Raw genomic sequence first — 26,823 nt, forward strand, 5'->3', positions numbered from 1 at the left:
ACAGTCGAGCGCTGCGTGTACTTTGCTTCCAGCCAGTGTCTGTCAGAGTTGAACTGCTCTGCTCTAGGGGACAAAAGCCATGCAGCAGCGTGTTCTCTTTGTCTTCGCTCTCTCTCCCTGTCTCCCCCTTGCTGTGACTCTCCCGCGTCTCTCTCTGTGTGTCTCTGCGCCTCTCTGCGTGTGGCCGTGCGTGTGTGGGTGGGTGTGCGTGTGAGTGTCTCCGCTTCCGCTCTCTCCCTCCCTCCCTCGCCCCCTCCCCTCCCGTTCCCGGGATCTCTGTTAGCTCCCACAGACACATAATGGCTTTCAGAAAGCTACCCTGCCCGGAAATAGAAGACCTCTCCGCCCGGGCCAGCGGAACCCCACAGTCTGGACGTGGGCGTGTCCACACCATTGCACGACGGCCCTTCCTGTGCTAGAGAGGCCAGGCCGTGCCTTTCTCCCAGCCAGCAAAGGTGACCGGCATCCGTCGCCGCCGGGATCGCCCGACACTGCGCAAGACGAAGCCCTGGCCAGCCTGTGCAGAGAGAGACAGGCAGAGGGACGACGCGGTTTGCCGGCACGCTGGACCCACCCCCCCCCCCCACCCTCCACCCCGCCCCGAACAGTGGTGTTTGGCAGCCCAGACAGTAAGGTGTTTAGGACGCCACCCGGGTCGGCGGCCACCGCACGGCACGCCTTCAGCGCCGCAGACGGAAGGAAGTGACTTCTGCCCGCAGTGTGAACGCCCTTGGAGGTGGTTCCGCTCTCGCCCAGCCTCCAGATGAGCACCCGTCCCAGCCTTCGCCTTCACTGCAGCCTTTCTCGCCGACAAAGCCAGTGTGTGCCACTTGCTAATGCAGCGCTGCTGGTCGGCCTCCCGAACCTTACCAAACAAGCAAGGCAAGGTGTTTCCTGTCGGCCTACTCGGAGGGAGGACAGGACGCGTGTGCCGCCGCCAAGGAGCTCAAGGTTCAAAGGTGGTTGTCGCTCTGGGGGCGGGGGCGGGGGCGGGGGGCCCTGGTCTTCCGCACGCGGCAAGCAATCTGCCCTATCCTATTTCCTGCGTCCTTCGCACCTTCCCTGTCTCTCCAGAAAGCACGGGACTTCCCCACTGCCTCTTCTGGCAGCCCGGTGATTCCAGCTGGCCCAGAGTCGACGTCCGTTTCGAAAGCCTGTCACGTTTTCAGGGTCCGTGCACGCACGCCTGCCTTCGAGCCCCACTCTCAGGCCTCCTCACCAGACACGCACACGCACACGCACACGCACGAGCGGAGGCACACCTGCACGCGTGCAGACCTATACGTCTACACGCTGCCCGCCGTCTGTGTTTCCAGGAGAAAGGATTTTTTACCTGCGCCCCTCTCGCCCCGCTCCCGCAGCCCGTCGTGTGAGTCCTTGTTCTCTCCCCGGATATTGCTGCCTTCCGCCCGCCTGGGTTGGCTTCTCTCCCAGCTGCCTTTGACTGCCGGACCGCGGGAAGCACACAGGCACGACGTCATTTCCCTTGGTCCTCTCTCACCAAGCGGAGAGGAATCTCAAGCTGTCTGGGGCCTAGCCGTCTTGGAGCTCACCTGTCCCTTCCTGCCGATGTCCCGGGCGCTCCAGTGCCCCCAGTGAGCTTCCCAGCGAGATGCTCGTGCCCTCCTTTGCTCTGCACGAGCACGTGTCTGCCCTGAACTGCCTTCTTGTTGCCTCTCACACGGCCTTCGGAGGCCCCTGGCAGCCAGGGCTCTTTGCAAGAGCTGTCTTCCTGTAGCACAAGAGGGCCAAGTGTAAGCTGTCTTGCCGAAGCGTCCCACACAAGGTCCTTAAGAATGTGGGGATCACCGCCTGTCTGAAGGAAGAAGCCAGTGAAGCCGAGCAGGGAAGGGTCAGGTGGCCGCCCTTCCCGTCCTGCCGTCTGCCGCAGAGCCTGCCGCGACACACACGGGCAGGCGCGCACTCACTCACAGACACGCACGCTCGCACGCACACTCACGCGCAGAGCCACCTCGGGAATCTTGCAGGCCCTGGGACCAGAGATCGTGCCTCCCTGGGGCGGAAGGCAGCATGCCTTTTCGTGTGCCCGGAGCCCTGGCTACCACTCAGGGGCCTCAGGGGCTTTGTAAATGTCAGGGCTACCGTTCGGCCTCTCTGGATCCTTCTCTGCTGGCCACGCCCACGGCTCAGGTATCCCTCGTGGCCTACACGTCCCTCAGGCCACACGCTCCAGGTCACGGGTGGGCCAGGCCACATCCAAGGGGCCGACTTAAGACGGGCGGTGACCCGTCGGCGCCCCCTGGCCCAGACCTCTCGCGGGTCGCCTGTGACAAGAGCGGAGGACGGGCCGCAGCATCACAGGCCAGAGACGTGCAAGGCGCCAGCCGCACACGGACGTGCGTGCATGTGAGGCGTGATGGAGGGCAGGGAGCCGGGGCACCTGACAGGGGGGCTCCCGGCCACAGTCAGACAAACAGACACAGATGCATCCGCGGCAAGAGGGGAGCAAGACGGGCAAGGCCCACCCAGAAACTGCCTTTCCACGCAGGACACCAGCAAGCCCCTGGCCAACGTCCGTACGCCCGACCCGTCCTGCGACAGTGGGAGCCTGCCCGTGCGCACTTCCATCGATGAGGGAGACCAGCGCCGGACATGTCGTCGCGCCTGGGACTGCCCGGGTGCCCTGGTACCCGCAGGGGCGGCACGGAGGATGTGGGTCCTCCACCGTGGGACAACACCTGAAGGTAAGGGCCCGAGTGAAATGCCCCAGCAGGCATGGCCAGTTCCCACGTCCGTCTGAGCTTTGTCCGAGCCCCAGGAAGAATCCCACTTAAGCCGCGTCGCGTCCTCCAGGTTGGACCGCAAGGCCCGGCCACGGCACCCGAGCCTACGGGGGCCGGCTGCCTGTAAGCCTTCCTCCCCTACCCGTTGCCGGCTCGACACGTTCCCCGCCTCCACTGCAGGGCAGGCCGGACCCGACCCCAGCCGTGGCGCCTACGGGCGCTTGGGGCGGCAAAGGTCGAGCGAGCCTTGTGAGAACCCTGCCCAATCATTCCTCGAGTCTCTCCCCTTTGGCAGGTCCTTCTCAAGAGCCCTGGCCAGGCCTAGAGGCCTGAGGGGCCGCGGCCCTGCGGGGCGCCCACCACGGCCGCCTCAGCCCTCCCTCTGGGCCCCAGCCGCAGGGTCCCTGCAACGCAGCTGCCCTCGTGCCTTCAGAGCAGGGGAACCTAGGCACTGACCTGGGGAAGGGGCGAGGACAGCAGCAGCCCGAGCGGGACAAGAGGGGACCTCTGCCACCCTACGATTGTACACGGAGGCTCTCCGGCCTTCGGGTCCCCAAACCCGACAGGCCGCAGCTGGTAGCGGACAGCCGGTGCCGCTGGGAGGCCAGGGAGGGCTGGGATCCATGAACCTCCCACCGCAACCCTCCACGACCGTGAAACGTTCTGCTGGGGCAGTCGGTCAAGCACACCCCCAAAGTGCGGCAAAGCAGGGGCGCTGTGGGGTGTCGTCGGGGACAGAGATGCTCACCACGCGGCCAAACTGCAAGGGACCGGGAGGGAGAGAGGGGGCACGCACCGCGCTCTCCCAGGCCCGGCTGTCCCACAGACGGTGCCTAGCTTTGTGCGGGGACCTCAGGTGTCTCCGGAAAGCGGCTGTCCCCTCGGGAAGGACCCCGCCGGGTGCTGGCCACCGACTGCCCTCCCCATCCCGTCTCGTCCCGCCCCCCACCCCAGACCTGCCCACTCGCCACCCCCCCAACACACACAGCCCCCCACCGCCTGCCGCCATCCCTCCCACAGGCCCCTTGCCCAAGATCTGTCTGCACCAGGACTGTCCCCTTCCGGTGGCCTGATGCCCAGGCAGCTCGGGGCTGTGTGTTGGAGGGATGTGTGGCTGGCAGTTCCCTGACCAGGACAGAGCCGCAGGGACTGTGTCCCGAGGAGAAGCGTGAGTTACTCTGAACGTTCGGGCCCCTTAGCTAGCCAGCGCAGACTCGGGTAGAAGCTTTCGGCCTACGTGTCACACAGCCTGAAGAGCGGCACAGCCCGCCACGGCGCAACGCCGGCGTGGGAGAGAGGGGAGGCGGCACACTGCCGGTCTGGGGCGGCGCGGGCCCTGCGGCCCCGCCCCCTGACCTTCGCCCCTCGGACTGTTGCGCCCCACGAGGAGACCCCAGGGAAAGGAAGGCGCTCACGCCCCGGGAGGCCTTTCCAGCAGGGGGAAGGGGCTCCTGTCTGCCACTTCCTCTCCTCCCCAAGACCCCGGAGCCTGAAAGCCAGCAATCTCGCTGCTGCCCCAGCCCCCGGAGGCGCCGGTCTTTTCCGCTCCCGCCCAGCCCCCGCCCGCAAACAGCCCGGCACCCTTGCCCGCCTGCTCCCCTGCTCCCTCACCCGCACAGCCTCACGCGCCGGCACGGGGCCACAGCCGCAGCTCACGCCCGCCTTTCCCTCACACTTGCTTGGACCCCTGCACCGCCCCACCCAGCCAGGGCTGAGCGGGGTCATGCCCGGAAGGATTCCACACTCACAGCCTGCCTCCTGGGGCGCCTGGGGGTGAACAGGGACCCTCGGCTTAAGAAGTCGCCCGTCTGGCGTGGGGCCGACGGCTGGCGCACACCCCAGACGGAGGGGGCTGAGTGAGGCTCCGCGAGCAGAGTGAACACTGAACCCAAGCCACAGCGGGCCACGAGGCCCCTACCCGCCAGCACCGGTCCCCGTCTCCTTCCCCGGCCCACGCAACAGGTCCCCAGCGCACCAGCCTGTCTCTTTCGTTGCTTCCTGCTCCGAGACCCTGCCCTGTTCGGAGGCAACCTGGCCTCCCCGGAGCAGCAGCCGAGTCCTGCCCTTCCCACGTCCTCCACTTCCTCAGGACCGCCTCTCTGCCACACACGGGCAGCCGGTTCAAAAGCCCCACCGGACTGGGCCGGAACATCGCCAATCGGCGACCCGCGAACAATCACACAGGACGGGAGCAAGACAGGAGCACTCGTTAGCTTGTTGATGTCTCTCTCGGCCTCATTCCGGGTACGTGCTGCCCACCCTCTGCAACCTCCACTGGCGATCCTTTCCTCGTTCCTCTCCGTTGCCCCAGACCCCGGCCGCCGGCCTCCCGCGTCTGCACGCGCCTCCGGGCTCTCCTTCTACTCGGCCGAACTCGCCTGCTCCGTCGCCTTCACCGCCAGCTCTGCAGGACCACCGACGCGTGAGAAAGCCTGCTCGCGGGCACGCGTGCACAGAACGACACGGACACGCTCGGGAACAACACAAGGCGTAGCTGAAGCGGCCTGTGTCCAACAGACAACCGGAGAGATGGCGCACAACAGGCAGCACGCCCCGCCCTTTCTCCCCGGCGCCTCCCCGCTGGCCACCAGCCAGCCTGCGGCCCTTTCCAGGGCCGTCCGGGTGGAGCCAGGTCGCTAAGGGATGCGCCTGGACATTCAGGGAAGACTGGGAGAACCAGCCCAGGAGAGGGACGGGACGCGACCCGGGAGCCCACCTCCTCAGCGTCTGGAGGCCTTGGCCATGCGGCCGGGGGCGGACGGAGGGGCCCAGCTGATCCCAAACGCGGAGGCAGTCGGACGAGGCCCCAGGGAGGGCCGAAGCCAGGAAGTGCCGACGCACATGAGGGTGCCTGAGGAGGCCCGCTCCTTTCTCGGACACCCCTGGGACGTTCACCGAAAGCTGAAAGCTTCGGTGCTCTGCGCGTGCGCCTGGGTCCTCCGGGCCCCTGGCTCACCCTCGCGCCCGCTCCCTGGGCGGCCTGGGGTCGCCCCGCTCCCAGGCTTCTCTCAGCCTGCCTCTCCCCGATTGGGAAAGGGTCCGGGAAACACTCTTCACCAACACCCCCAGCCCCCCGGGCTCCTCAGGGACGTGTCCCCCTCTCAGTTACCTCTCCCGGCGCCTTGCTCCCTCGGGTAGCAGCGCAGGGGGTTGGGCCACAGGTCCTCGCCGATGATCTGGCAGAGGGAACGGGCAGGTCGGGACAGGGCCCACACCCCTTCCCCGAGCAGCTGGCCACCGCCGACGTCGCCATTTCCGACCAGGCCCCGAGGGACCCCCACCTCAGCAATCCCGTTAGACCCGGGGCACTTGTGGCCTGACAACCAGTTGAGGAAGTGAAGACTGACGGTGTCCTGCCTGCGGCTGGGGGCTCCCCGTTCGTAATCCCAGAACCACTGGACTGGAGTGGAACTATACGCCCTATAGCCTAGAGGAAGAGTGGGGATACGGGGAGGGATCGCCCTGGCCCAGCGTCCAAGGCCTCCGGGGCACACCCCGCCCCGCCCCGCCCCGCTCCGCTCCCTTCCCCCATCCCGGGACAGCCCACCTACCTGCGAAGCTAAGGTGATACTCCTTAAGGATCACTTGGTTGCACAAGTAGGGCTTGCTCCGGAAAAAGAACATCAGTCTGCAGCGGTACTCGGGGCGGCCCAGTTCCTGCGCCTGCCACGCCCAACAGCAGGAGAAGAGTGAACTCTCGTCCCGGCCACCTGAGCTGGCCTGCCCGGCAGGGATGAACCACTTCCCCTTCCGCTCTCCCGCTGCTCACACCCAGCCCTCGGGGACACCCGGCCCCCTCCGCCCCGCATCCCCCATCCCCCACCCCCCACCCCCCACCGTGGCCTCCGTCTGCCCGGCCTGACCTCCAGCTGGATCATGTAGCTCCGCACACCTTCGTCTCGGTCACTGATCAAGGCCGACAGCTGGGGATGATTCACAATCTTCAGTAGGTCAAGGAGCCTTCACGTGTTACGGCTGGAAGAGCCACAGCCAACACAGCCAGGCTGGGGCGAAAGGAAGAGACCAGACAGGCGATCTGCCGGGACTCCGGGCGCGCACTGCTGCCCACCCCATCGCCCCACACCTCCGACCTCCTCGGCCCCTGCCCTGCCGTCTCACACGCACGTGGAGGCGGGGTTCCGGCCTTCCCGTGCATCTTGGGCTGTCCGCACCCCCTCGGGGAGCGCCTGTTCCCTCGATCGTCCCCGACATTCCAGCTGGCCTGCGTGTGCTGGGTGCAGGCTTGTCACCGCGGGCGGAGTCGGGATGTGCTCTGCCCCCGTGGACCCATGCCTCCTCTGAGTAGGGGACGCCCCAGGGGTGCTGACAGGAAGCCCCGGGCCTCTGAGCCGCCCTCTGCGGTGAGAGGAGTCTGTCTGTATGGCTAAGTCTGCAGCTCCGGGGGACTCACAGGGTGCAACGGGGAGGGCACGTGCTTCTGCCTGCACGAGAAGGCCCGGTGGAGGCCGGGCTCGGAGCCCACCCGAGGGCGTGTCTGGGGTCCCGTAGTCTTGCCCGGGACGGGGGCCTCTTGCAGCTCACACCTGGCCGCGGACGACCTGGGTCCTTGGCACGGACGTGGCGGCAACATATCCACAGCCTCTGGCTGACTGGGATGGGTCCTGCACGCCCACCGGTCTCCTGGGATTTCCCCCGGAGACTGCACACTTCCACTCTCTGCTCTGTGGGGAAGGTGCTGGGGGCTCTGCGCGTGCTTTCCACTGTTGCCGTGTGCCCCATGACCCCAGCAAGGCTTCCCCTGCAGGCCCCACGCCAGAAGGTTCCACCCAAATTTGGCGCTCCCACGCCTGCACGTTTGGCCTTTGGCCCTCAGCGCCCTCATGCTGTGCCCTTGCAGGCCTCCATGCCTCCACTCTCAGGCCTCTTCCCTTGGCCTTGGCGCCCGCCTTCCTCGCTTCCTCCTGCCCCTTGTTCCGCCGCTCCCAGTCCTCCTCTTCTTTCTCCTCCTGCTTCCCCTCCCCACCCTGCCCTGCGCCCCCGCACCCAGACCCCCGGCCCTGGCCCCGGCCCCAGTCCGTTGCCGCCTCCCCTCCTCCTCCCCCTGTCCCAACCTCCTTCTCGCCCTGTTCCCCCTCCTCGGCCCCCTCCTGCCCTCCAGCAGCAGCCAGCCCCAAGCAGCAGCAGCAGCAACAGCAGCAGCAGCAGCAACAGCAGCAGCAGCAGCAGCAGCAGCAGCAGCAGCAGTAGCAGCAGCAGCAAGTATACAGGTTTGGCCCAGAAGCCGGGGATGTCCTGGATGATGGCTTTTCTTCGATCCAAACGAGGCTCCCGCCTCCGTCGGATCCTGCGCTTGAGCCGCAAGTAGGCCCCGCTGGCTTGGGCGTTCACAGCGCTCTGCTCTAACTGAAGGGCCCCCAGCGCCTCCAGCGGGCTCAGAGAGGTCGGGGGTCCGCTCCCTGGCTCTGCGCGCCCCTGCTTCCGGGGCTTCTCTTCCCGCTCCTTGGCCTGCACCTCCTCCTCCTCCTCCTCCTCCCGCGGCTCCTGCTCCTCCTGCTCCTCCTCCGCCACCACCTCCTCCATGTCGTCCGCCAGCAGCGCCAACGCCTCCCCCATGCCCACAACCTCCGCCTCTGTCGATGCAGCTGCTGCCGCTGCCGCCGCCGCTCACTCCCGCACGGCCTCCACCCTCAGGCTGCTGGCCTCCTCGCACCTGCCACCCGCTAGTGCCTGCTCTGTTCCCAGCCCTGCCATGGCAGCGGGAGGCCCGCGGGCCCCTGCCTCCTGAAGGCCCCCTCCCACAGCTAAGGCCACCCAGGATTCCTGGGGAGCCCCGCCTTCCCCGGGCCCCCGCCTCACTGGCCCTGTGGCCCTGGCCCTGAGCTGCGAGCCGCAGCTGCCAATGCCGAGGAACAAGGAGCGGGAGGTGGAGGCGTAGCACGTGGCCGGAGGAGCCGGCCGAGCGGCCGAGGTCCCCGCGCGCAGGCGCTGCCGCTGGCGCTGGCGCTGGCGCTCCGCGCTTGGGTCTTCCAGGGCTCGCTGCCGCCCGGACCCGGCGGCCTGCTGTGCGGCCCCCTGGCAGCTGGGGCGCATGGGCATGGCCTCGTACCCCATCCCCGCCACGCCCCACGAGGCCCGTGGGAATTTGCAGCTTGGCTGGAAGGAGGCCCGAGTCGAGTCGGGCCCAGGCCGCTCGCCCCACCTCCCGACCAATCGGGGAGCGGCCAGTGGGCGTCACCCTGCAAGGCCCCGCCCCCCGGCCGGGAACCCGGCCGGCCGCCTGGCCTCCGCAGCCCCAGCTTTCAGCCCAGCTCCCTGCCCAGCTTCCAGGGGGCACCTGGGCCGCGCGCTGCCTCCAGGGAGGCCTCCGGCCTTGCATCTCTCTGGCACTGCCCGGCGGCCCGCTGACACCTCTTCGGTTTCTGTCACCTCCCACCACGTGCCCCCCACCTCCCCACCCCACCCCCAACCCCACCCCCGACCACCTGTCACTCCGGTTTCACGCGGCCCCTTCACCCCCTGGGAAATCTGCTAAGCTCCAGAGGGAAAGACAGCCCGGGTACTTTGCTTCCAGCCAGTGTCTGTCAGAGTTGAACTGCTCTGCTCTAGGGGACAAAAGCCATGCAGCAGCGTGTTCTCTTTGTCTTCGCTCTCTCTCCCTGTCTCCCCCTTGCTGTGACTCTCCCGCGTCTCTCTCTGTGTGTCTCTGCGCCTCTCTGCGTGTGGCCGTGCGTGTGTGGGTGGGTGTGCGTGTGAGTGTCTCCGCTTCCGCTCTCTCCCTCCCTCCCTCGCCCCCTCCCCTCCCGTTCCCGGGATCTCTGTTAGCTCCCACAGACACATAATGGCTTTCAGAAAGCTACCCTGCCCGGAAATAGAAGACCTCTCCGCCCGGGCCAGCGGAACCCCACAGTCTGGACGTGGGCGTGTCCACACCATTGCACGACGGCCCTTCCTGTGCTAGAGAGGCCAGGCCGTGCCTTTCTCCCAGCCAGCAAAGGTGACCGGCATCCGTCGCCGCCGGGATCGCCCGACACTGCGCAAGACGAAGCCCTGGCCAGCCTGTGCAGAGAGAGACAGGCAGAGGGACGACGCGGTTTGCCGGCACGCTGGACCCACCCCCCCCCCACCCTCCACCCCGCCCCGAACAGTGGTGTTTGGCAGCCCAGACAGTAAGGTGTTTAGGACGCCACCCGGGTCGGCGGCCACCGCACGGCACGCCTTCAGCGCCGCAGACGGAAGGAAGTGACTTCTGCCCGCAGTGTGAACACCCTTGGAGGTGGTTCCGCTCTCGCCCAGCCTCCAGATGAGCACCCGTCCCAGCCTTCGCCTTCACTGCAGCCTTTCTCGCCGACAAAGCCAGTGTGTGCCACTTGCTAATGCAGCGCTGCTGGTCGGCCTCCCGAACCTTACCAAACAAGCAAGGCAAGGTGTTTCCTGTCGGCCTACTCGGAGGGAGGACAGGACGCGTGTGCCGCCGCCAAGGAGCTCAAGGTTCAAAGGTGGTTGTCGCTCTGGGGGCGGGGGCGGGGGCGGGGGGCCCTGGTCTTCCGCACGCGGCAAGCAATCTGCCCTATCCTATTTCCTGCGTCCTTCGCACCTTCCCTGTCTCTCCAGAAAGCACGGGACTTCCCCACTGCCTCTTCTGGCAGCCCGGTGATTCCAGCTGGCCCAGAGTCGACGTCCGTTTCGAAAGCCTGTCACGTTTTCAGGGTCCGTGCACGCACGCCTGCCTTCGAGCCCCACTCTCAGGCCTCCTCACCAGACACGCACACGCACACGCACACGCACGAGCGGAGGCACACCTGCACGCGTGCAGACCTATACGTCTACACGCTGCCCGCCGTCTGTGTTTCCAGGAGAAAGGATTTTTTACCTGCGCCCCTCTCGCCCCGCTCCCGCAGCCCGTCGTGTGAGTCCTTGTTCTCTCCCCGGATATTGCTGCCTTCCGCCCGCCTGGGTTGGCTTCTCTCCCAGCTGCCTTTGACTGCCGGACCGCGGGAAGCACACAGGCACGACGTCATTTCCCTTGGTCCTCTCTCACCAAGCGGAGAGGAATCTCAAGCTGTCTGGGGCCTAGCCGTCTTGGAGCTCACCTGTCCCTTCCTGCCGATGTCCCGGGCGCTCCAGTGCCCCCAGTGAGCTTCCCAGCGAGATGCTCGTGCCCTCCTTTGCTCTGCACGAGCACGTGTCTGCCCTGAACTGCCTTCTTGTTGCCTCTCACACGGCCTTCGGAGGCCCCTGGCAGCCAGGGCTCTTTGCAAGAGCTGTCTTCCTGTAGCACAAGAGGGCCAAGTGTAAGCTGTCTTGCCGAAGCGTCCCACACAAGGTCCTTAAGAATGTGGGGATCACCGCCTGTCTGAAGGAAGAAGCCAGTGAAGCCGAGCAGGGAAGGGTCAGGTGGCCGCCCTTCCCGTCCTGCCGTCTGCCGCAGAGCCTGCCGCGACACACACGGGCAGGCGCGCACTCACTCACAGACACGCACGCTCGCACGCACACTCACGCGCAGAGCCACCTCGGGAATCTTGCAGGCCCTGGGACCAGAGATCGTGCCTCCCTGGGGCGGAAGGCAGCATGCCTTTTCGTGTGCCCGGAGCCCTGGCTACCACTCAGGGGCCTCAGGGGCTTTGTAAATGTCAGGGCTACCGTTCGGCCTCTCTGGATCCTTCTCTGCTGGCCACGCCCACGGCTCAGGTATCCCTCGTGGCCTACACGTCCCTCAGGCCACACGCTCCAGGTCACGGGTGGGCCAGGCCACATCCAAGGGGCCGACTTAAGACGGGCGGTGACCCGTCGGCGCCCCCTGGCCCAGACCTCTCGCGGGTCGCCTGTGACAAGAGCGGAGGACGGGCCGCAGCATCACAGGCCAGAGACGTGCAAGGCGCCAGCCGCACACGGACGTGCGTGCATGTGAGGCGTGATGGAGGGCAGGGAGCCGGGGCACCTGACAGGGGGGCTCCCGGCCACAGTCAGACAAACAGACACAGATGCATCCGCGGCAAGAGGGGAGCAAGACGGGCAAGGCCCACCCAGAAACTGCCTTTCCACGCAGGACACCAGCAAGCCCCTGGCCAACGTCCGTACGCCCGACCCGTCCTGCGACAGTGGGAGCCTGCCCGTGCGCACTTCCATCGATGAGGGAGACCAGCGCCGGACATGTCGTCGCGCCTGGGACTGCCCGGGTGCCCTGGTACCCGCAGGGGCGGCACGGAGGATGTGGGTCCTCCACCGTGGGACAACACCTGAAGGTAAGGGCCCGAGTGAAATGCCCCAGCAGGCATGGCCAGTTCCCACGTCCGTCTGAGCTTTGTCCGAGCCCCAGGAAGAATCCCACTTAAGCCGCGTCGCGTCCTCCAGGTTGGACCGCAAGGCCCGGCCACGGCACCCGAGCCTACGGGGGCCGGCTGCCTGTAAGCCTTCCTCCCCTACCCGTTGCCGGCTCGACACGTTCCCCGCCTCCACTGCAGGGCAGGCCGGACCCGACCCCAGCCGTGGCGCCTACGGGCGCTTGGGGCGGCAAAGGTCGAGCGAGCCTTGTGAGAACCCTGCCCAATCATTCCTCGAGTCTCTCCCCTTTGGCAGGTCCTTCTCAAGAGCCCTGGCCAGGCCTAGAGGCCTGAGGGGCCGCGGCCCTGCGGGGCGCCCACCACGGCCGCCTCAGCCCTCCCTCTGGGCCCCAGCCGCAGGGTCCCTGCAACGCAGCTGCCCTCGTGCCTTCAGAGCAGGGGAACCTAGGCACTGACCTGGGGAAGGGGCGAGGACAGCAGCAGCCCGAGCGGGACAAGAGGGGACCTCTGCCACCCTACGATTGTACACGGAGGCTCTCCGGCCTTCGGGTCCCCAAACCCGACAGGCCGCAGCTGGTAGCGGACAGCCGGTGCCGCTGGGAGGCCAGGGAGGGCTGGGATCCATGAACCTCCCACCGCAACCCTCCACGACCGTGAAACGTTCTGCTGGGGCAGTCGGTCAAGCACACCCCCAAAGTGCGGCAAAGCAGGGGCGCTGTGGGGTGTCGTCGGGGACAGAGATGCTCACCACGCGGCCAAACTGCAAGGGACCGGGAGGGAGAGAGGGGGCACGCACCGCGCTCTCCCAGGCCCGGCTGTCCCACAGACGGTGCCTAGCTTTGTGCGGGGACCTCAGGTGTCTCCGGAAAGCGGCTGTCCCCTCGGGAAGGACCCCGCCGGGTGCTGGCCACCGACTGCCCTCCCCATCCCGTCTCGTCCCGCCCCCCACCCCAGACCTGCCCACTCGCCACCCCCCCAACACACACAGCCCCCCACCGCCTGCCGCCATCCCTCCCACAGGCCCCTTGCCCAAGATCTGTCTGCACCAGGACTGTCCCCTTCCGGTGGCCTGATGCCCAGGCAGCTCGGGGCTGTGTGTTGGAGGGATGTGTGGCTGGCAGTTCCCTGACCAGGACAGAGCCGCAGGGACTGTGTCCCGAGGAGAAGCGTGAGTTACTCTGAACGTTCGGGCCCCTTAGCTAGCCAGCGCAGACTCGGGTAGAAGCTTTCGGCCTACGTGTCACACAGCCTGAAGAGCGGCACAGCCCGCCACGGCGCAACGCCGGCGTGGGAGAGAGGGGAGGCGGCACACTGCCGGTCTGGGGCGGCGCGGGCCCTGCGGCCCCGCCCCCTGACCTTCGCCCCTCGGACTGTTGCGCCCCACGAGGAGACCCCAGGGAAAGGAAGGCGCTCACGCCCCGGGAGGCCTTTCCAGCAGGGGGAAGGGGCTCCTGTCTGCCACTTCCTCTCCTCCCCAAGACCCCGGAGCCTGAAAGCCAGCAATCTCGCTGCTGCCCCAGCCCCCGGAGGCGCCGGTCTTTTCCGCTCCCGCCCAGCCCCCGCCCGCAAACAGCCCGGCACCCTTGCCCGCCTGCTCCCCTGCTCCCTCACCCGCACAGCCTCACGCGCCGGCACGGGGCCACAGCCGCAGCTCACGCCCGCCTTTCCCTCACACTTGCTTGGACCCCTGCACCGCCCCACCCAGCCAGGGCTGAGCGGGGTCATGCCCGGAAGGATTCCACACTCACAGCCTGCCTCCTGGGGCGCCTGGGGGTGAACAGGGACCCTCGGCTTAAGAAGTCGCCCGTCTGGCGTGGGGCCGACGGCTGGCGCACACCCCAGACGGAGGGGGCTGAGTGAGGCTCCGCGAGCAGAGTGAACACTGAACCCAAGCCACAGCGGGCCACGAGGCCCCTACCCGCCAGCACCGGTCCCCGTCTCCTTCCCCGGCCCACGCAACAGGTCCCCAGCGCACCAGCCTGTCTCTTTCGTTGCTTCCTGCTCCGAGACCCTGCCCTGTTCGGAGGCAACCTGGCCTCCCCGGAGCAGCAGCCGAGTCCTGCCCTTCCCACGTCCTCCACTTCCTCAGGACCGCCTCTCTGCCACACACGGGCAGCCGGTTCAAAAGCCCCACCGGACTGGGCCGGAACATCGCCAATCGGCGACCCGCGAACAATCACACAGGACGGGAGCAAGACAGGAGCACTCGTTAGCTTGTTGATGTCTCTCTCGGCCTCATTCCGGGTACGTGCTGCCCACCCTCTGCAACCTCCACTGGCGATCCTTTCCTCGTTCCTCTCCGTTGCCCCAGACCCCGGCCGCCGGCCTCCCGCGTCTGCACGCGCCTCCGGGCTCTCCTTCTACTCGGCCGAACTCGCCTGCTCCGTCGCCTTCACCGCCAGCTCTGCAGGACCACCGACGCGTGAGAAAGCCTGCTCGCGGGCACGCGTGCACAGAACGACACGGACACGCTCGGGAACAACACAAGGCGTAGCTGAAGCGGCCTGTGTCCAACAGACAACCGGAGAGATGGCGCACAACAGGCAGCACGCCCCGCCCTTTCTCCCCGGCGCCTCCCCGCTGGCCACCAGCCAGCCTGCGGCCCTTTCCAGGGCCGTCCGGGTGGAGCCAGGTCGCTAAGGGATGCGCCTGGACATTCAGGGAAGACTGGGAGAACCAGCCCAGGAGAGGGACGGGACGCGACCCGGGAGCCCACCTCCTCAGCGTCTGGAGGCCTTGGCCATGCGGCCGGGGGCGGACGGAGGGGCCCAGCTGATCCCAAACGCGGAGGCAGTCGGACGAGGCCCCAGGGAGGGCCGAAGCCAGGAAGTGCCGACGCACATGAGGGTGCCTGAGGAGGCCCGCTCCTTTCTCGGACACCCCTGGGACGTTCACCGAAAGCTGAAAGCTTCGGTGCTCTGCGCGTGCGCCTGGGTCCTCCGGGCCCCTGGCTCACCCTCGCGCCCGCTCCCTGGGCGGCCTGGGGTCGCCCCGCTCCCAGGCTTCTCTCAGCCTGCCTCTCCCCGATTGGGAAAGGGTCCGGGAAACACTCTTCACCAACACCCCCAGCCCCCCGGGCTCCTCAGGGACGTGTCCCCCTCTCAGTTACCTCTCCCGGCGCCTTGCTCCCTCGGGTAGCAGCGCAGGGGGTTGGGCCACAGGTCCTCGCCGATGATCTGGCAGAGGGAACGGGCAGGTCGGGACAGGGCCCACACCCCTTCCCCGAGCAGCTGGCCACCGCCGACGTCGCCATTTCCGACCAGGCCCCGAGGGACCCCCACCTCAGCAATCCCGTTAGACCCGGGGCACTTGTGGCCTGACAACCAGTTGAGGAAGTGAAGACTGACGGTGTCCTGCCTGCGGCTGGGGGCTCCCCGTTCGTAATCCCAGAACCACTGGACTGGAGTGGAACTATACGCCCTATAGCCTAGAGGAAGAGTGGGGATACGGGGAGGGATCGCCCTGGCCCAGCGTCCAAGGCCTCCGGGGCACACCCCGCCCCGCCCCGCCCCGCTCCGCTCCCTTCCCCCATCCCGGGACAGCCCACCTACCTGCGAAGCTAAGGTGATACTCCTTAAGGATCACTTGGTTGCACAAGTAGGGCTTGCTCCGGAAAAAGAACATCAGTCTGCAGCGGTACTCGGGGCGGCCCAGTTCCTGCGCCTGCCACGCCCAACAGCAGGAGAAGAGTGAACTCTCGTCCCGGCCACCTGAGCTGGCCTGCCCGGCAGGGATGAACCACTTCCCCTTCCGCTCTCCCGCTGCTCACACCCAGCCCTCGGGGACACCCGGCCCCCTCCGCCCCGCATCCCCCATCCCCCACCCCCCACCCCCCACCGTGGCCTCCGTCTGCCCGGCCTGACCTCCAGCTGGATCATGTAGCTCCGCACACCTTCGTCTCGGTCACTGATCAAGGCCGACAGCTGGGGATGATTCACAATCTTCAGTAGGTCAAGGAGCCTTCACGTGTTACGGCTGGAAGAGCCACAGCCAACACAGCCAGGCTGGGGCGAAAGGAAGAGACCAGACAGGCGATCTGCCGGGACTCCGGGCGCGCACTGCTGCCCACCCCATCGCCCCACACCTCCGACCTCCTCGGCCCCTGCCCTGCCGTCTCACACGCACGTGGAGGCGGGGTTCCGGCCTTCCCGTGCATCTTGGGCTGTCCGCACCCCCTCGGGGAGCGCCTGTTCCCTCGATCGTCCCCGACATTCCAGCTGGCCTGCGTGTGCTGGGTGCAGGCTTGTCACCGCGGGCGGAGTCGGGATGTGCTCTGCCCCCGTGGACCCATGCCTCCTCTGAGTAGGGGACGCCCCAGGGGTGCTGACAGGAAGCCCCGGGCCTCTGAGCCGCCCTCTGCGGTGAGAGGAGTCTGTCTGTATGGCTAAGTCTGCAGCTCCGGGGGACTCACAGGGTGCAACGGGGAGGGCACGTGCTTCTGCCTGCACGAGAAGGCCCGGTGGAGGCCGGGCTCGGAGCCCACCCGAGGGCGTGTCTGGGGTCCCGTAGTCTTGCCCGGGACGGGGGCCTCTTGCAGCTCACACCTGGCCGCGGACGACCTGGGTCCTTGGCACGGACGTGGCGGCAACATATCCACAGCCTCTGGCTGACTGGGATGGGTCCTGCACGCCCACCGGTCTCCTGGGATTTCCCCCGGAGACTGCACACTTCCACTCTCTGCTCTGTGGGGAAGGTGCTGGGGGCTCTGCGCGTGCTTTCCACTGTTGCCGTGTGCCCCATGACCCCAGGAAGGCTTCCCCTGCAGGCCCCACGCCAGAAGGTTCCACCCAAATTTGGCGCTCCCACGCCTGCACGTTTGGCCTTTGGCCCTCAGCGCCCTCATGCTGTGCCCTTGCAGGCCTCCATGCCTCCACTCTCAGGCCTCTTCCCTTGGCCTTGGCGCCCGCCTTCCTCGCTTCCTCCTGCCCCTTGTTCCGCCGCTCCCAGTCCTCCTCTTCTTTCTCCTCCTGCTTCCCCTCCCCACCCTGCCCTGCGCCCCCGCACCCAGACCCCCGGCCCTGGCCCCGGCCCCAGTCCGTTGCCGCCTCCCCTCCTCCTCCCCCTGTCCCAACCTCCTTCTCGCCCTGTTCCCCCTCCTCGGCCCCCTCCTGCCCTCCAGCAGCAGCCAGCCCCAAGCAGCAGCAGCAGCAACAGCAGCAGCAGCAGCAACAGCAGCAGCAGCAGCAGCAGCAGCAGCAGCAGCAGTAGCAGCAGCAGCAAGTATACAGGTTTGGCCCAGAAGCCGGGGATGTCCTGGATGATGGCTTTTCTTCGATCCAAACGAGGCTCCCGCCTCCGTCGGATCCTGCGCTTGAGCCGCAAGTAGGCCCCGCTGGCTTGGGCGTTCACAGCGCTCTGCTCTAACTGAAGGGCCCCCAGCGCCTCCAGCGGGCTCAGAGAGGTCGGGGGTCCGCTCCCTGGCTCTGCGCGCCCCTGCTTCCGGGGCTTCTCTTCCCGCTCCTTGGCCTGCACCTCCTCCTCCTCCTCCTCCTCCCGCGGCTCCTGCTCCTCCTGCTCCTCCTCCGCCACCACCTCCTCCATGTCGTCCGCCAGCAGCGCCAACGCCTCCCCCATGCCCACAACCTCCGCCTCTGTCGATGCAGCTGCTGCCGCTGCCGCCGCCGCTCACTCCCGCACGGCCTCCACCCTCAGGCTGCTGGCCTCCTCGCACCTGCCACCCGCTAGTGCCTGCTCTGTTCCCAGCCCTGCCATGGCAGCGGGAGGCCCGCGGGCCCCTGCCTCCTGAAGGCCCCCTCCCACAGCTAAGGCCACCCAGGATTCCTGGGGAGCCCCGCCTTCCCCGGGCCCCCGCCTCACTGGCCCTGTGGCCCTGGCCCTGAGCTGCGAGCCGCAGCTGCCAATGCCGAGGAACAAGGAGCGGGAGGTGGAGGCGTAGCACGTGGCCGGAGGAGCCGGCCGAGCGGCCGAGGTCCCCGCGCGCAGGCGCTGCCGCTGGCGCTGGCGCTGGCGCTCCGCGCTTGGGTCTTCCAGGGCTCGCTGCCGCCCGGACCCGGCGGCCTGCTGTGCGGCCCCCTGGCAGCTGGGGCGCATGGGCATGGCCTCGTACCCCATCCCCGCCACGCCCCACGAGGCCCGTGGGAATTTGCAGCTTGGCTGGAAGGAGGCCCGAGTCGAGTCGGGCCCAGGCCGCTCGCCCCACCTCCCGACCAATCGGGGAGCGGCCAGTGGGCGTCACCCTGCAAGGCCCCGCCCCCCGGCCGGGAACCCGGCCGGCCGCCTGGCCTCCGCAGCCCCAGCTTTCAGCCCAGCTCCCTGCCCAGCTTCCAGGGGGCACCTGGGCCGCGCGCTGCCTCCAGGGAGGCCTCCGGCCTTGCATCTCTCTGGCACTGCCCGGCGGCCCGCTGACACCTCTTCGGTTTCTGTCACCTCCCACCACGTGCCCCCCACCTCCCCACCCCACCCCCAACCCCACCCCCGACCACCTGTCACTCCGGTTTCACGCGGCCCCTTCACCCCCTGGGAAATCTGCTAAGCTCCAGAGGGAAAGACAGCCCGGGTACTTTGCTTCCAGCCAGTGTCTGTCAGAGTTGAACTGCTCTGCTCTAGGGGACAAAAGCCATGCAGCAGCGTGTTCTCTTTGTCTTCGCTCTCTCTCCCTGTCTCCCCCTTGCTGTGACTCTCCCGCGTCTCTCTCTGTGTGTCTCTGCGCCTCTCTGCGTGTGGCCGTGCGTGTGTGGGTGGGTGTGCGTGTGAGTGTCTCCGCTTCCGCTCTCTCCCTCCCTCCCTCGCCCCCTCCCCTCCCGTTCCCGGGATCTCTGTTAGCTCCCACAGACACATAATGGCTTTCAGAAAGCTACCCTGCCCGGAAATAGAAGACCTCTCCGCCCGGGCCAGCGGAACCCCACAGTCTGGACGTGGGCGTGTCCACACCATTGCACGACGGCCCTTCCTGTGCTAGAGAGGCCAGGCCGTGCCTTTCTCCCAGCCAGCAAAGGTGACCGGCATCCGTCGCCGCCGGGATCGCCCGACACTGCGCAAGACGAAGCCCTGGCCAGCCTGTGCAGAGAGAGACAGGCAGAGGGACGACGCGGTTTGCCGGCACGCTGGACCCACCCCCCCCCCCACCCTCCACCCCGCCCCGAACAGTGGTGTTTGGCAGCCCAGACAGTAAGGTGTTTAGGACGCCACCCGGGTCGGCGGCCACCGCACGGCACGCCTTCAGCGCCGCAGACGGAAGGAAGTGACTTCTGCCCGCAGTGTGAACGCCCTTGGAGGTGGTTCCGCTCTCGCCCAGCCTCCAGATGAGCACCCGTCCCAGCCTTCGCCTTCACTGCAGCCTTTCTCGCCGACAAAGCCAGTGTGTGCCACTTGCTAATGCAGCGCTGCTGGTCGGCCTCCCGAACCTTACCAAACAAGCAAGGCAAGGTGTTTCCTGTCGGCCTACTCGGAGGGAGGACAGGACGCGTGTGCCGCCGCCAAGGAGCTCAAGGTTCAAAGGCGGTTGTCGCTCTGGGGGCGGGGGCGGGGGCGGGGGGCCCTGGTCTTCCGCACGCGGCAAGCAATCTGCCCTATCCTATTTCCTGCGTCCTTCGCACCTTCCCTGTCTCTCCAGAAAGCACGGGACTTCCCCACTGCCTCTTCTGGCAGCCCGGTGATTCCAGCTGGCCCAGAGTCGACGTCCGTTTCGAAAGCCTGTCACGTTTTCAGGGTCCGTGCACGCACGCCTGCCTTCGAGCCCCACTCTCAGGCCTCCTCACCAGACACGCACACGCACACGCACACGCACGAGCGGAGGCACACCTGCACGCGTGCAGACCTATACGTCTACACGCTGCCCGCCGTCTGTGTTTCCAGGAGAAAGGATTTTTTACCTGCGCCCCTCTCGCCCCGCTCCCGCAGCCCGTCGTGTGAGTCCTTGTTCTCTCCCCGGATATTGCTGCCTTCCGCCCGCCTGGGTTGGCTTCTCTCCCAGCTGCCTTTGACTGCCGGACCGCGGGAAGCACACAGGCACGACGTCATTTCCCTTGGTCCTCTCTCACCAAGCGGAGAGGAATCTCAAGCTGTCTGGGGCCTAGCCGTCTTGGAGCTCACCTGTCCCTTCCTGCCGATGTCCCGGGCGCTCCAGTGCCCCCAGTGAGCTTCCCAGCGAGATGCTCGTGCCCTCCTTTGCTCTGCACGAGCACGTGTCTGCCCTGAACTGCCTTCTTGTTGCCTCTCACACGGCCTTCGGAGGCCCCTGGCAGCCAGGGCTCTTTGCAAGAGCTGTCTTCCTGTAGCACAAGAGGGCCAAGTGTAAGCTGTCTTGCCGAAGCGTCCCACACAAGGTCCTTAAGAATGTGGGGATCACCGCCTGTCTGAAGGAAGAAGCCAGTGAAGCCGAGCAGGGAAGGGTCAGGTGGCCGCCCTTCCCGTCCTGCCGTCTGCCGCAGAGCCTGCCGCGACACACACGGGCAGGCGCGCACTCACTCACAGACACGCACGCTCGCACGCACACTCACGCGCAGAGCCACCTCGGGAATCTTGCAGGCCCTGGGACCAGAGATCGTGCCTCCCTGGGGCGGAAGGCAGCATGCCTTTTCGTGTGCCCGGAGCCCTGGCTACCACTCAGGGGCCTCAGGGGCTTTGTAAATGTCAGGGCTACCGTTCGGCCTCTCTGGATCCTTCTCTGCTGGCCACGCCCACGGCTCAGGTATCCCTCGTGGCCTACACGTCCCTCAGGCCACACGCTCCAGGTCACGGGTGGGCCAGGCCACATCCAAGGGGCCGACTTAAGACGGGCGGTGACCCGTCGGCGCCCCCTGGCCCAGACCTCTCGCGGGTCGCCTGTGACAAGAGCGGAGGACGGGCCGCAGCATCACAGGCCAGAGACGTGCAAGGCGCCAGCCGCACACGGACGTGCGTGCATGTGAGGCGTGATGGAGGGCAGGGAGCCGGGGCACCTGACAGGGGGGCTCCCGGCCACAGTCAGACAAACAGACACAGATGCATCCGCGGCAAGAGGGGAGCAAGACGGGCAAGGCCCACCCAGAAACTGCCTTTCCACGCAGGACACCAGCAAGCCCCTGGCCAACGTCCGTACGCCCGACCCGTCCTGCGACAGTGGGAGCCTGCCCGTGCGCACTTCCATCGATGAGGGAGACCAGCGCCGGACATGTCGTCGCGCCTGGGACTGCCCGGGTGCCCTGGTACCCGCAGGGGCGGCACGGAGGATGTGGGTCCTCCACCGTGGGACAACACCTGAAGGTAAGGGCCCGAGTGAAATGCCCCAGCAGGCATGGCCAGTTCCCACGTCCGTCTGAGCTTTGTCCGAGCCCCAGGAAGAATCCCACTTAAGCCGCGTCGCGTCCTCCAGGTTGGACCGCAAGGCCCGGCCACGGCACCCGAGCCTACGGGGGCCGGCTGCCTGTAAGCCTTCCTCCCCTACCCGTTGCCGGCTCGACACGTTCCCCGCCTCCACTGCAGGGCAGGCCGGACCCGACCCCAGCCGTGGCGCCTACGGGCGCTTGGGGCGGCAAAGGTCGAGCGAGCCTTGTGAGAACCCTGCCCAATCATTCCTCGAGTCTCTCCCCTTTGGCAGGTCCTTCTCAAGAGCCCTGGCCAGGCCTAGAGGCCTGAGGGGCCGCGGCCCTGCGGGGCGCCCACCACGGCCGCCTCAGCCCTCCCTCTGGGCCCCAGCCGCAGGGTCCCTGCAACGCAGCTGCCCTCGTGCCTTCAGAGCAGGGGAACCTAGGCACTGACCTGGGGAAGGGGCGAGGACAGCAGCAGCCCGAGCGGGACAAGAGGGGACCTCTGCCACCCTACGATTGTACACGGAGGCTCTCCGGCCTTCGGGTCCCCAAACCCGACAGGCCGCAGCTGGTAGCGGACAGCCGGTGCCGCTGGGAGGCCAGGGAGGGCTGGGATCCATGAACCTCCCACCGCAACCCTCCACGACCGTGAAACGTTCTGCTGGGGCAGTCGGTCAAGCACACCCCCAAAGTGCGGCAAAGCAGGGGCGCTGTGGGGTGTCGTCGGGGACAGAGATGCTCACCACGCGGCCAAACTGCAAGGGACCGGGAGGGAGAGAGGGGGCACGCACCGCGCTCTCCCAGGCCCGGCTGTCCCACAGACGGTGCCTAGCTTTGTGCGGGGACCTCAGGTGTCTCCGGAAAGCGGCTGTCCCCTCGGGAAGGACCCCGCCGGGTGCTGGCCACCGACTGCCCTCCCCATCCCGTCTCGTCCCGCCCCCCACCCCAGACCTGCCCACTCGCCACCCCCCCAACACACACAGCCCCCCACCGCCTGCCGCCATCCCTCCCACAGGCCCCTTGCCCAAGATCTGTCTGCACCAGGACTGTCCCCTTCCGGTGGCCTGATGCCCAGGCAGCTCGGGGCTGTGTGTTGGAGGGATGTGTGGCTGGCAGTTCCCTGACCAGGACAGAGCCGCAGGGACTGTGTCCCGAGGAGAAGCGTGAGTTACTCTGAACGTTCGGGCCCCTTAGCTAGCCAGCGCAGACTCGGGTAGAAGCTTTCGGCCTACGTGTCACACAGCCTGAAGAGCGGCACAGCCCGCCACGGCGCAACGCCGGCGTGGGAGAGAGGGGAGGCGGCACACTGCCGGTCTGGGGCGGCGCGGGCCCTGCGGCCCCGCCCCCTGACCTTCGCCCCTCGGACTGTTGCGCCCCACGAGGAGACCCCAGGGAAAGGAAGGCGCTCACGCCCCGGGAGGCCTTTCCAGCAGGGGGAAGGGGCTCCTGTCTGCCACTTCCTCTCCTCCCCAAGACCCCGGAGCCTGAAAGCCAGCAATCTCGCTGCTGCCCCAGCCCCCGGAGGCGCCGGTCTTTTCCGCTCCCGCCCAGCCCCCGCCCGCAAACAGCCCGGCACCCTTGCCCGCCTGCTCCCCTGCTCCCTCACCCGCACAGCCTCACGCGCCGGCACGGGGCCACAGCCGCAGCTCACGCCCGCCTTTCCCTCACACTTGCTTGGACCCCTGCACCGCCCCACCCAGCCAGGGCTGAGCGGGGTCATGCCCGGAAGGATTCCACACTCACAGCCTGCCTCCTGGGGCGCCTGGGGGTGAACAGGGACCCTCGGCTTAAGAAGTCGCCCGTCTGGCGTGGGGCCGACGGCTGGCGCACACCCCAGACGGAGGGGGCTGAGTGAGGCTCCGCGAGCAGAGTGAACACTGAACCCAAGCCACAGCGGGCCACGAGGCCCCTACCCGCCAGCACCGGTCCCCGTCTCCTTCCCCGGCCCACGCAACAGGTCCCCAGCGCACCAGCCTGTCTCTTTCGTTGCTTCCTGCTCCGAGACCCTGCCCTGTTCGGAGGCAACCTGGCCTCCCCGGAGCAGCAGCCGAGTCCTGCCCTTCCCACGTCCTCCACTTCCTCAGGACCGCCTCTCTGCCACACACGGGCAGCCGGTTCAAAAGCCCCACCGGACTGGGCCGGAACATCGCCAATCGGCGACCCGCGAACAATCACACAGGACGGGAGCAAGACAGGAGCACTCGTTAGCTTGTTGATGTCTCTCTCGGCCTCATTCCGGGTACGTGCTGCCCACCCTCTGCAACCTCCACTGGCGATCCTTTCCTCGTTCCTCTCCGTTGCCCCAGACCCCGGCCGCCGGCCTCCCGCGTCTGCACGCGCCTCCGGGCTCTCCTTCTACTCGGCCGAACTCGCCTGCTCCGTCGCCTTCACCGCCAGCTCTGCAGGACCACCGACGCGTGAGAAAGCCTGCTCGCGGGCACGCGTGCACAGAACGACACGGACACGCTCGGGAACAACACAAGGCGTAGCTGAAGCGGCCTGTGTCCAACAGACAACCGGAGAGATGGCGCACAACAGGCAGCACGCCCCGCCCTTTCTCCCCGGCGCCTCCCCGCTGGCCACCAGCCAGCCTGCGGCCCTTTCCAGGGCCGTCCGGGTGGAGCCAGGTCGCTAAGGGATGCGCCTGGACATTCAGGGAAGACTGGGAGAACCAGCCCAGGAGAGGGACGGGACGCGACCCGGGAGCCCACCTCCTCAGCGTCTGGAGGCCTTGGCCATGCGGCCGGGGGCGGACGGAGGGGCCCAGCTGATCCCAAACGCGGAGGCAGTCGGACGAGGCCCCAGGGAGGGCCGAAGCCAGGAAGTGCCGACGCACATGAGGGTGCCTGAGGAGGCCCGCTCCTTTCTCGGACACCCCTGGGACGTTCACCGAAAGCTGAAAGCTTCGGTGCTCTGCGCGTGCGCCTGGGTCCTCCGGGCCCCTGGCTCACCCTCGCGCCCGCTCCCTGGGCGGCCTGGGGTCGCCCCGCTCCCAGGCTTCTCTCAGCCTGCCTCTCCCCGATTGGGAAAGGGTCCGGGAAACACTCTTCACCAACACCCCCAGCCCCCCGGGCTCCTCAGGGACGTGTCCCCCTCTCAGTTACCTCTCCCGGCGCCTTGCTCCCTCGGGTAGCAGCGCAGGGGGTTGGGCCACAGGTCCTCGCCGATGATCTGGCAGAGGGAACGGGCAGGTCGGGACAGGGCCCACACCCCTTCCCCGAGCAGCTGGCCACCGCCGACGTCGCCATTTCCGACCAGGCCCCGAGGGACCCCCACCTCAGCAATCCCGTTAGACCCGGGGCACTTGTGGCCTGACAACCAGTTGAGGAAGTGAAGACTGACGGTGTCCTGCCTGCGGCTGGGGGCTCCCCGTTCGTAATCCCAGAACCACTGGACTGGAGTGGAACTATACGCCCTATAGCCTAGAGGAAGAGTGGGGATACGGGGAGGGATCGCCCTGGCCCAGCGTCCAAGGCCTCCGGGGCACACCCCGCCCCGCCCCGCCCCGCTCCGCTCCCTTCCCCCATCCCGGGACAGCCCACCTACCTGCGAAGCTAAGGTGATACTCCTTAAGGATCACTTGGTTGCACAAGTAGGGCTTGCTCCGGAAAAAGAACATCAGTCTGCAGCGGTACTCGGGGCGGCCCAGTTCCTGCGCCTGCCACGCCCAACAGCAGGAGAAGAGTGAACTCTCGTCCCGGCCACCTGAGCTGGCCTGCCCGGCAGGGATGAACCACTTCCCCTTCCGCTCTCCCGCTGCTCACACCCAGCCCTCGGGGACACCCGGCCCCCTCCGCCCCGCATCCCCCATCCCCCACCCCCCACCCCCCACCGTGGCCTCCGTCTGCCCGGCCTGACCTCCAGCTGGATCATGTAGCTCCGCACACCTTCGTCTCGGTCACTGATCAAGGCCGACAGCTGGGGATGATTCACAATCTTCAGTAGGTCAAGGAGCCTTCACGTGTTACGGCTGGAAGAGCCACAGCCAACACAGCCAGGCTGGGGCGAAAGGAAGAGACCAGACAGGCGATCTGCCGGGACTCCGGGCGCGCACTGCTGCCCACCCCATCGCCCCACACCTCCGACCTCCTCGGCCCCTGCCCTGCCGTCTCACACGCACGTGGAGGCGGGGTTCCGGCCTTCCCGTGCATCTTGGGCTGTCCGCACCCCCTCGGGGAGCGCCTGTTCCCTCGATCGTCCCCGACATTCCAGCTGGCCTGCGTGTGCTGGGTGCAGGCTTGTCACCGCGGGCGGAGTCGGGATGTGCTCTGCCCCCGTGGACCCATGCCTCCTCTGAGTAGGGGACGCCCCAGGGGTGCTGACAGGAAGCCCCGGGCCTCTGAGCCGCCCTCTGCGGTGAGAGGAGTCTGTCTGTATGGCTAAGTCTGCAGCTCCGGGGGACTCACAGGGTGCAACGGGGAGGGCACGTGCTTCTGCCTGCACGAGAAGGCCCGGTGGAGGCCGGGCTCGGAGCCCACCCGAGGGCGTGTCTGGGGTCCCGTAGTCTTGCCCGGGACGGGGGCCTCTTGCAGCTCACACCTGGCCGCGGACGACCTGGGTCCTTGGCACGGACGTGGCGGCAACATATCCACAGCCTCTGGCTGACTGGGATGGGTCCTGCACGCCCACCGGTCTCCTGGGATTTCCCCCGGAGACTGCACACTTCCACTCTCTGCTCTGTGGGGAAGGTGCTGGGGGCTCTGCGCGTGCTTTCCACTGTTGCCGTGTGCCCCATGACCCCAGCAAGGCTTCCCCTGCAGGCCCCACGCCAGAAGGTTCCACCCAAATTTGGCGCTCCCACGCCTGCACGTTTGGCCTTTGGCCCTCAGCGCCCTCATGCTGTGCCCTTGCAGGCCTCCATGCCTCCACTCTCAGGCCTCTTCCCTTGGCCTTGGCGCCCGCCTTCCTCGCTTCCTCCTGCCCCTTGTTCCGCCGCTCCCAGTCCTCCTCTTCTTTCTCCTCCTGCTTCCCCTCCCCACCCTGCCCTGCGCCCCCGCACCCAGACCCCCGGCCCTGGCCCCGGCCCCAGTCCGTTGCCGCCTCCCCTCCTCCTCCCCCTGTCCCAACCTCCTTCTCGCCCTGTTCCCCCTCCTCGGCCCCCTCCTGCCCTCCAGCAGCAGCCAGCCCCAAGCAGCAGCAGCAGCAACAGCAGCAGCAGCAGCAACAGCAGCAGCAGCAGCAGCAGCAGCAGCAGCAGTAGCAGCAGCAGCAAGTATACAGGTTTGGCCCAGAAGCCGGGGATGTCCTGGATGATGGCTTTTCTTCGATCCAAACGAGGCTCCCGCCTCCGTCGGATCCTGCGCTTGAGCCGCAAGTAGGCCCCGCTGGCTTGGGCGTTCACAGCGCTCTGCTCTAACTGAAGGGCCCCCAGCGCCTCCAGCGGGCTCAGAGAGGTCGGGGGTCCGCTCCCTGGCTCTGCGCGCCCCTGCTTCCGGGGCTTCTCTTCCCGCTCCTTGGCCTGCACCTCCTCCTCCTCCTCCTCCTCCCGCGGCTCCTGCTCCTCCTGCTCCTCCTCCGCCACCACCTCCTCCATGTCGTCCGCCAGCAGCGCCAACGCCTCCCCCATGCCCACAACCTCCGCCTCTGTCG

General features: G+C 67.5%; 3 protein-coding genes across 3 annotated transcripts; all 3 read right to left on the reverse strand.

The window, feature by feature from the left end:
- Window positions 1-5,845: 5,845 nt before the first annotated feature.
- On the reverse strand, window positions 5,846-8,360 carry LOC135320363 (uncharacterized). Its single transcript, XM_064483444.1, has 5 exons — window positions 7,897-8,360; window positions 7,156-7,303; window positions 6,608-6,667; window positions 6,296-6,407; window positions 5,846-6,171 (listed from the first exon to the last, which is right to left on the reverse strand). The coding sequence occupies exons 1-5, from the start codon at window positions 8,316-8,318 to the stop codon at window positions 5,846-5,848; spliced, it is 1,068 nt and encodes a 355-aa protein (XP_064339514.1). The 5' UTR covers window positions 8,319-8,360.
- A 6,727-nt stretch (window positions 8,361-15,087) lies between these two features.
- LOC135320364 (uncharacterized) lies at window positions 15,088-17,602 on the reverse strand. Its single transcript, XM_064483445.1, has 5 exons — window positions 17,139-17,602; window positions 16,398-16,545; window positions 15,850-15,909; window positions 15,538-15,649; window positions 15,088-15,413 (listed from the first exon to the last, which is right to left on the reverse strand). The coding sequence occupies exons 1-5, from the start codon at window positions 17,558-17,560 to the stop codon at window positions 15,088-15,090; spliced, it is 1,068 nt and encodes a 355-aa protein (XP_064339515.1). The 5' UTR covers window positions 17,561-17,602.
- Window positions 17,603-24,330: 6,728 nt separating this feature from the next.
- LOC135320365 (uncharacterized) lies at window positions 24,331-26,804 on the reverse strand. The gene is made up of 5 exons (XM_064483447.1): window positions 26,382-26,804; window positions 25,641-25,788; window positions 25,093-25,152; window positions 24,781-24,892; window positions 24,331-24,656 (listed from the first exon to the last, which is right to left on the reverse strand). Exons 1-5 carry the CDS (start codon window positions 26,798-26,800, stop codon window positions 24,331-24,333), a joined length of 1,065 nt encoding a protein of 354 aa, XP_064339517.1. The 5' UTR covers window positions 26,801-26,804.
- Window positions 26,805-26,823: the final 19 nt, after the last annotated feature.

The sequence above is a fragment of the Camelus dromedarius genome, chromosome Y (assembly GCF_036321535.1).
Source record: "Camelus dromedarius isolate mCamDro1 chromosome Y, mCamDro1.pat, whole genome shotgun sequence".
NCBI lineage: Eukaryota > Metazoa > Chordata > Mammalia > Artiodactyla > Camelidae > Camelus > Camelus dromedarius.

Bases quoted from the DNA above. Each gene is read 5' to 3' on its own strand.
- LOC135320363 (XM_064483444.1), bottom strand. From the start codon at position 8,318: ATGGGGGAGGCGTTGGCGCTGCTGGCGGACGACATGGAGGAGGTGGTG. The intron at 7,304-7,896 runs GTTGCTGCTGCT...CCAAGGACCCAG, and splicing joins CTGTTGCTGCTGCTGCTGCT to GTCGTCCGCGGCCAGGTGTG. The intron at 6,172-6,295 runs GTAGGTGGGCTG...CTCTTCCTCTAG, and splicing joins GTATCACCTTAGCTTCGCAG to GCTATAGGGCGTATAGTTCC.
- LOC135320364 (XM_064483445.1), bottom strand. From the start codon at position 17,560: ATGGGGGAGGCGTTGGCGCTGCTGGCGGACGACATGGAGGAGGTGGTG. The intron at 15,910-16,397 runs GTGAGTCCCCCG...AATCATCCCCAG, and splicing joins TGCCCTCCCCGTTGCACCCT to CTGTCGGCCTTGATCAGTGA. The intron at 15,414-15,537 runs GTAGGTGGGCTG...CTCTTCCTCTAG, and splicing joins GTATCACCTTAGCTTCGCAG to GCTATAGGGCGTATAGTTCC.
- LOC135320365 (XM_064483447.1), bottom strand. From the start codon at position 26,800: ATGGGGGAGGCGTTGGCGCTGCTGGCGGACGACATGGAGGAGGTGGTG. The intron at 25,789-26,381 runs GTTGCTGCTGCT...CCAAGGACCCAG, and splicing joins CTGTTGCTGCTGCTGCTGCT to GTCGTCCGCGGCCAGGTGTG. The intron at 24,893-25,092 runs GTCAGGCCGGGC...TGGGCGTGGCAG, and splicing joins GCTACATGATCCAGCTGGAG to GCGCAGGAACTGGGCCGCCC.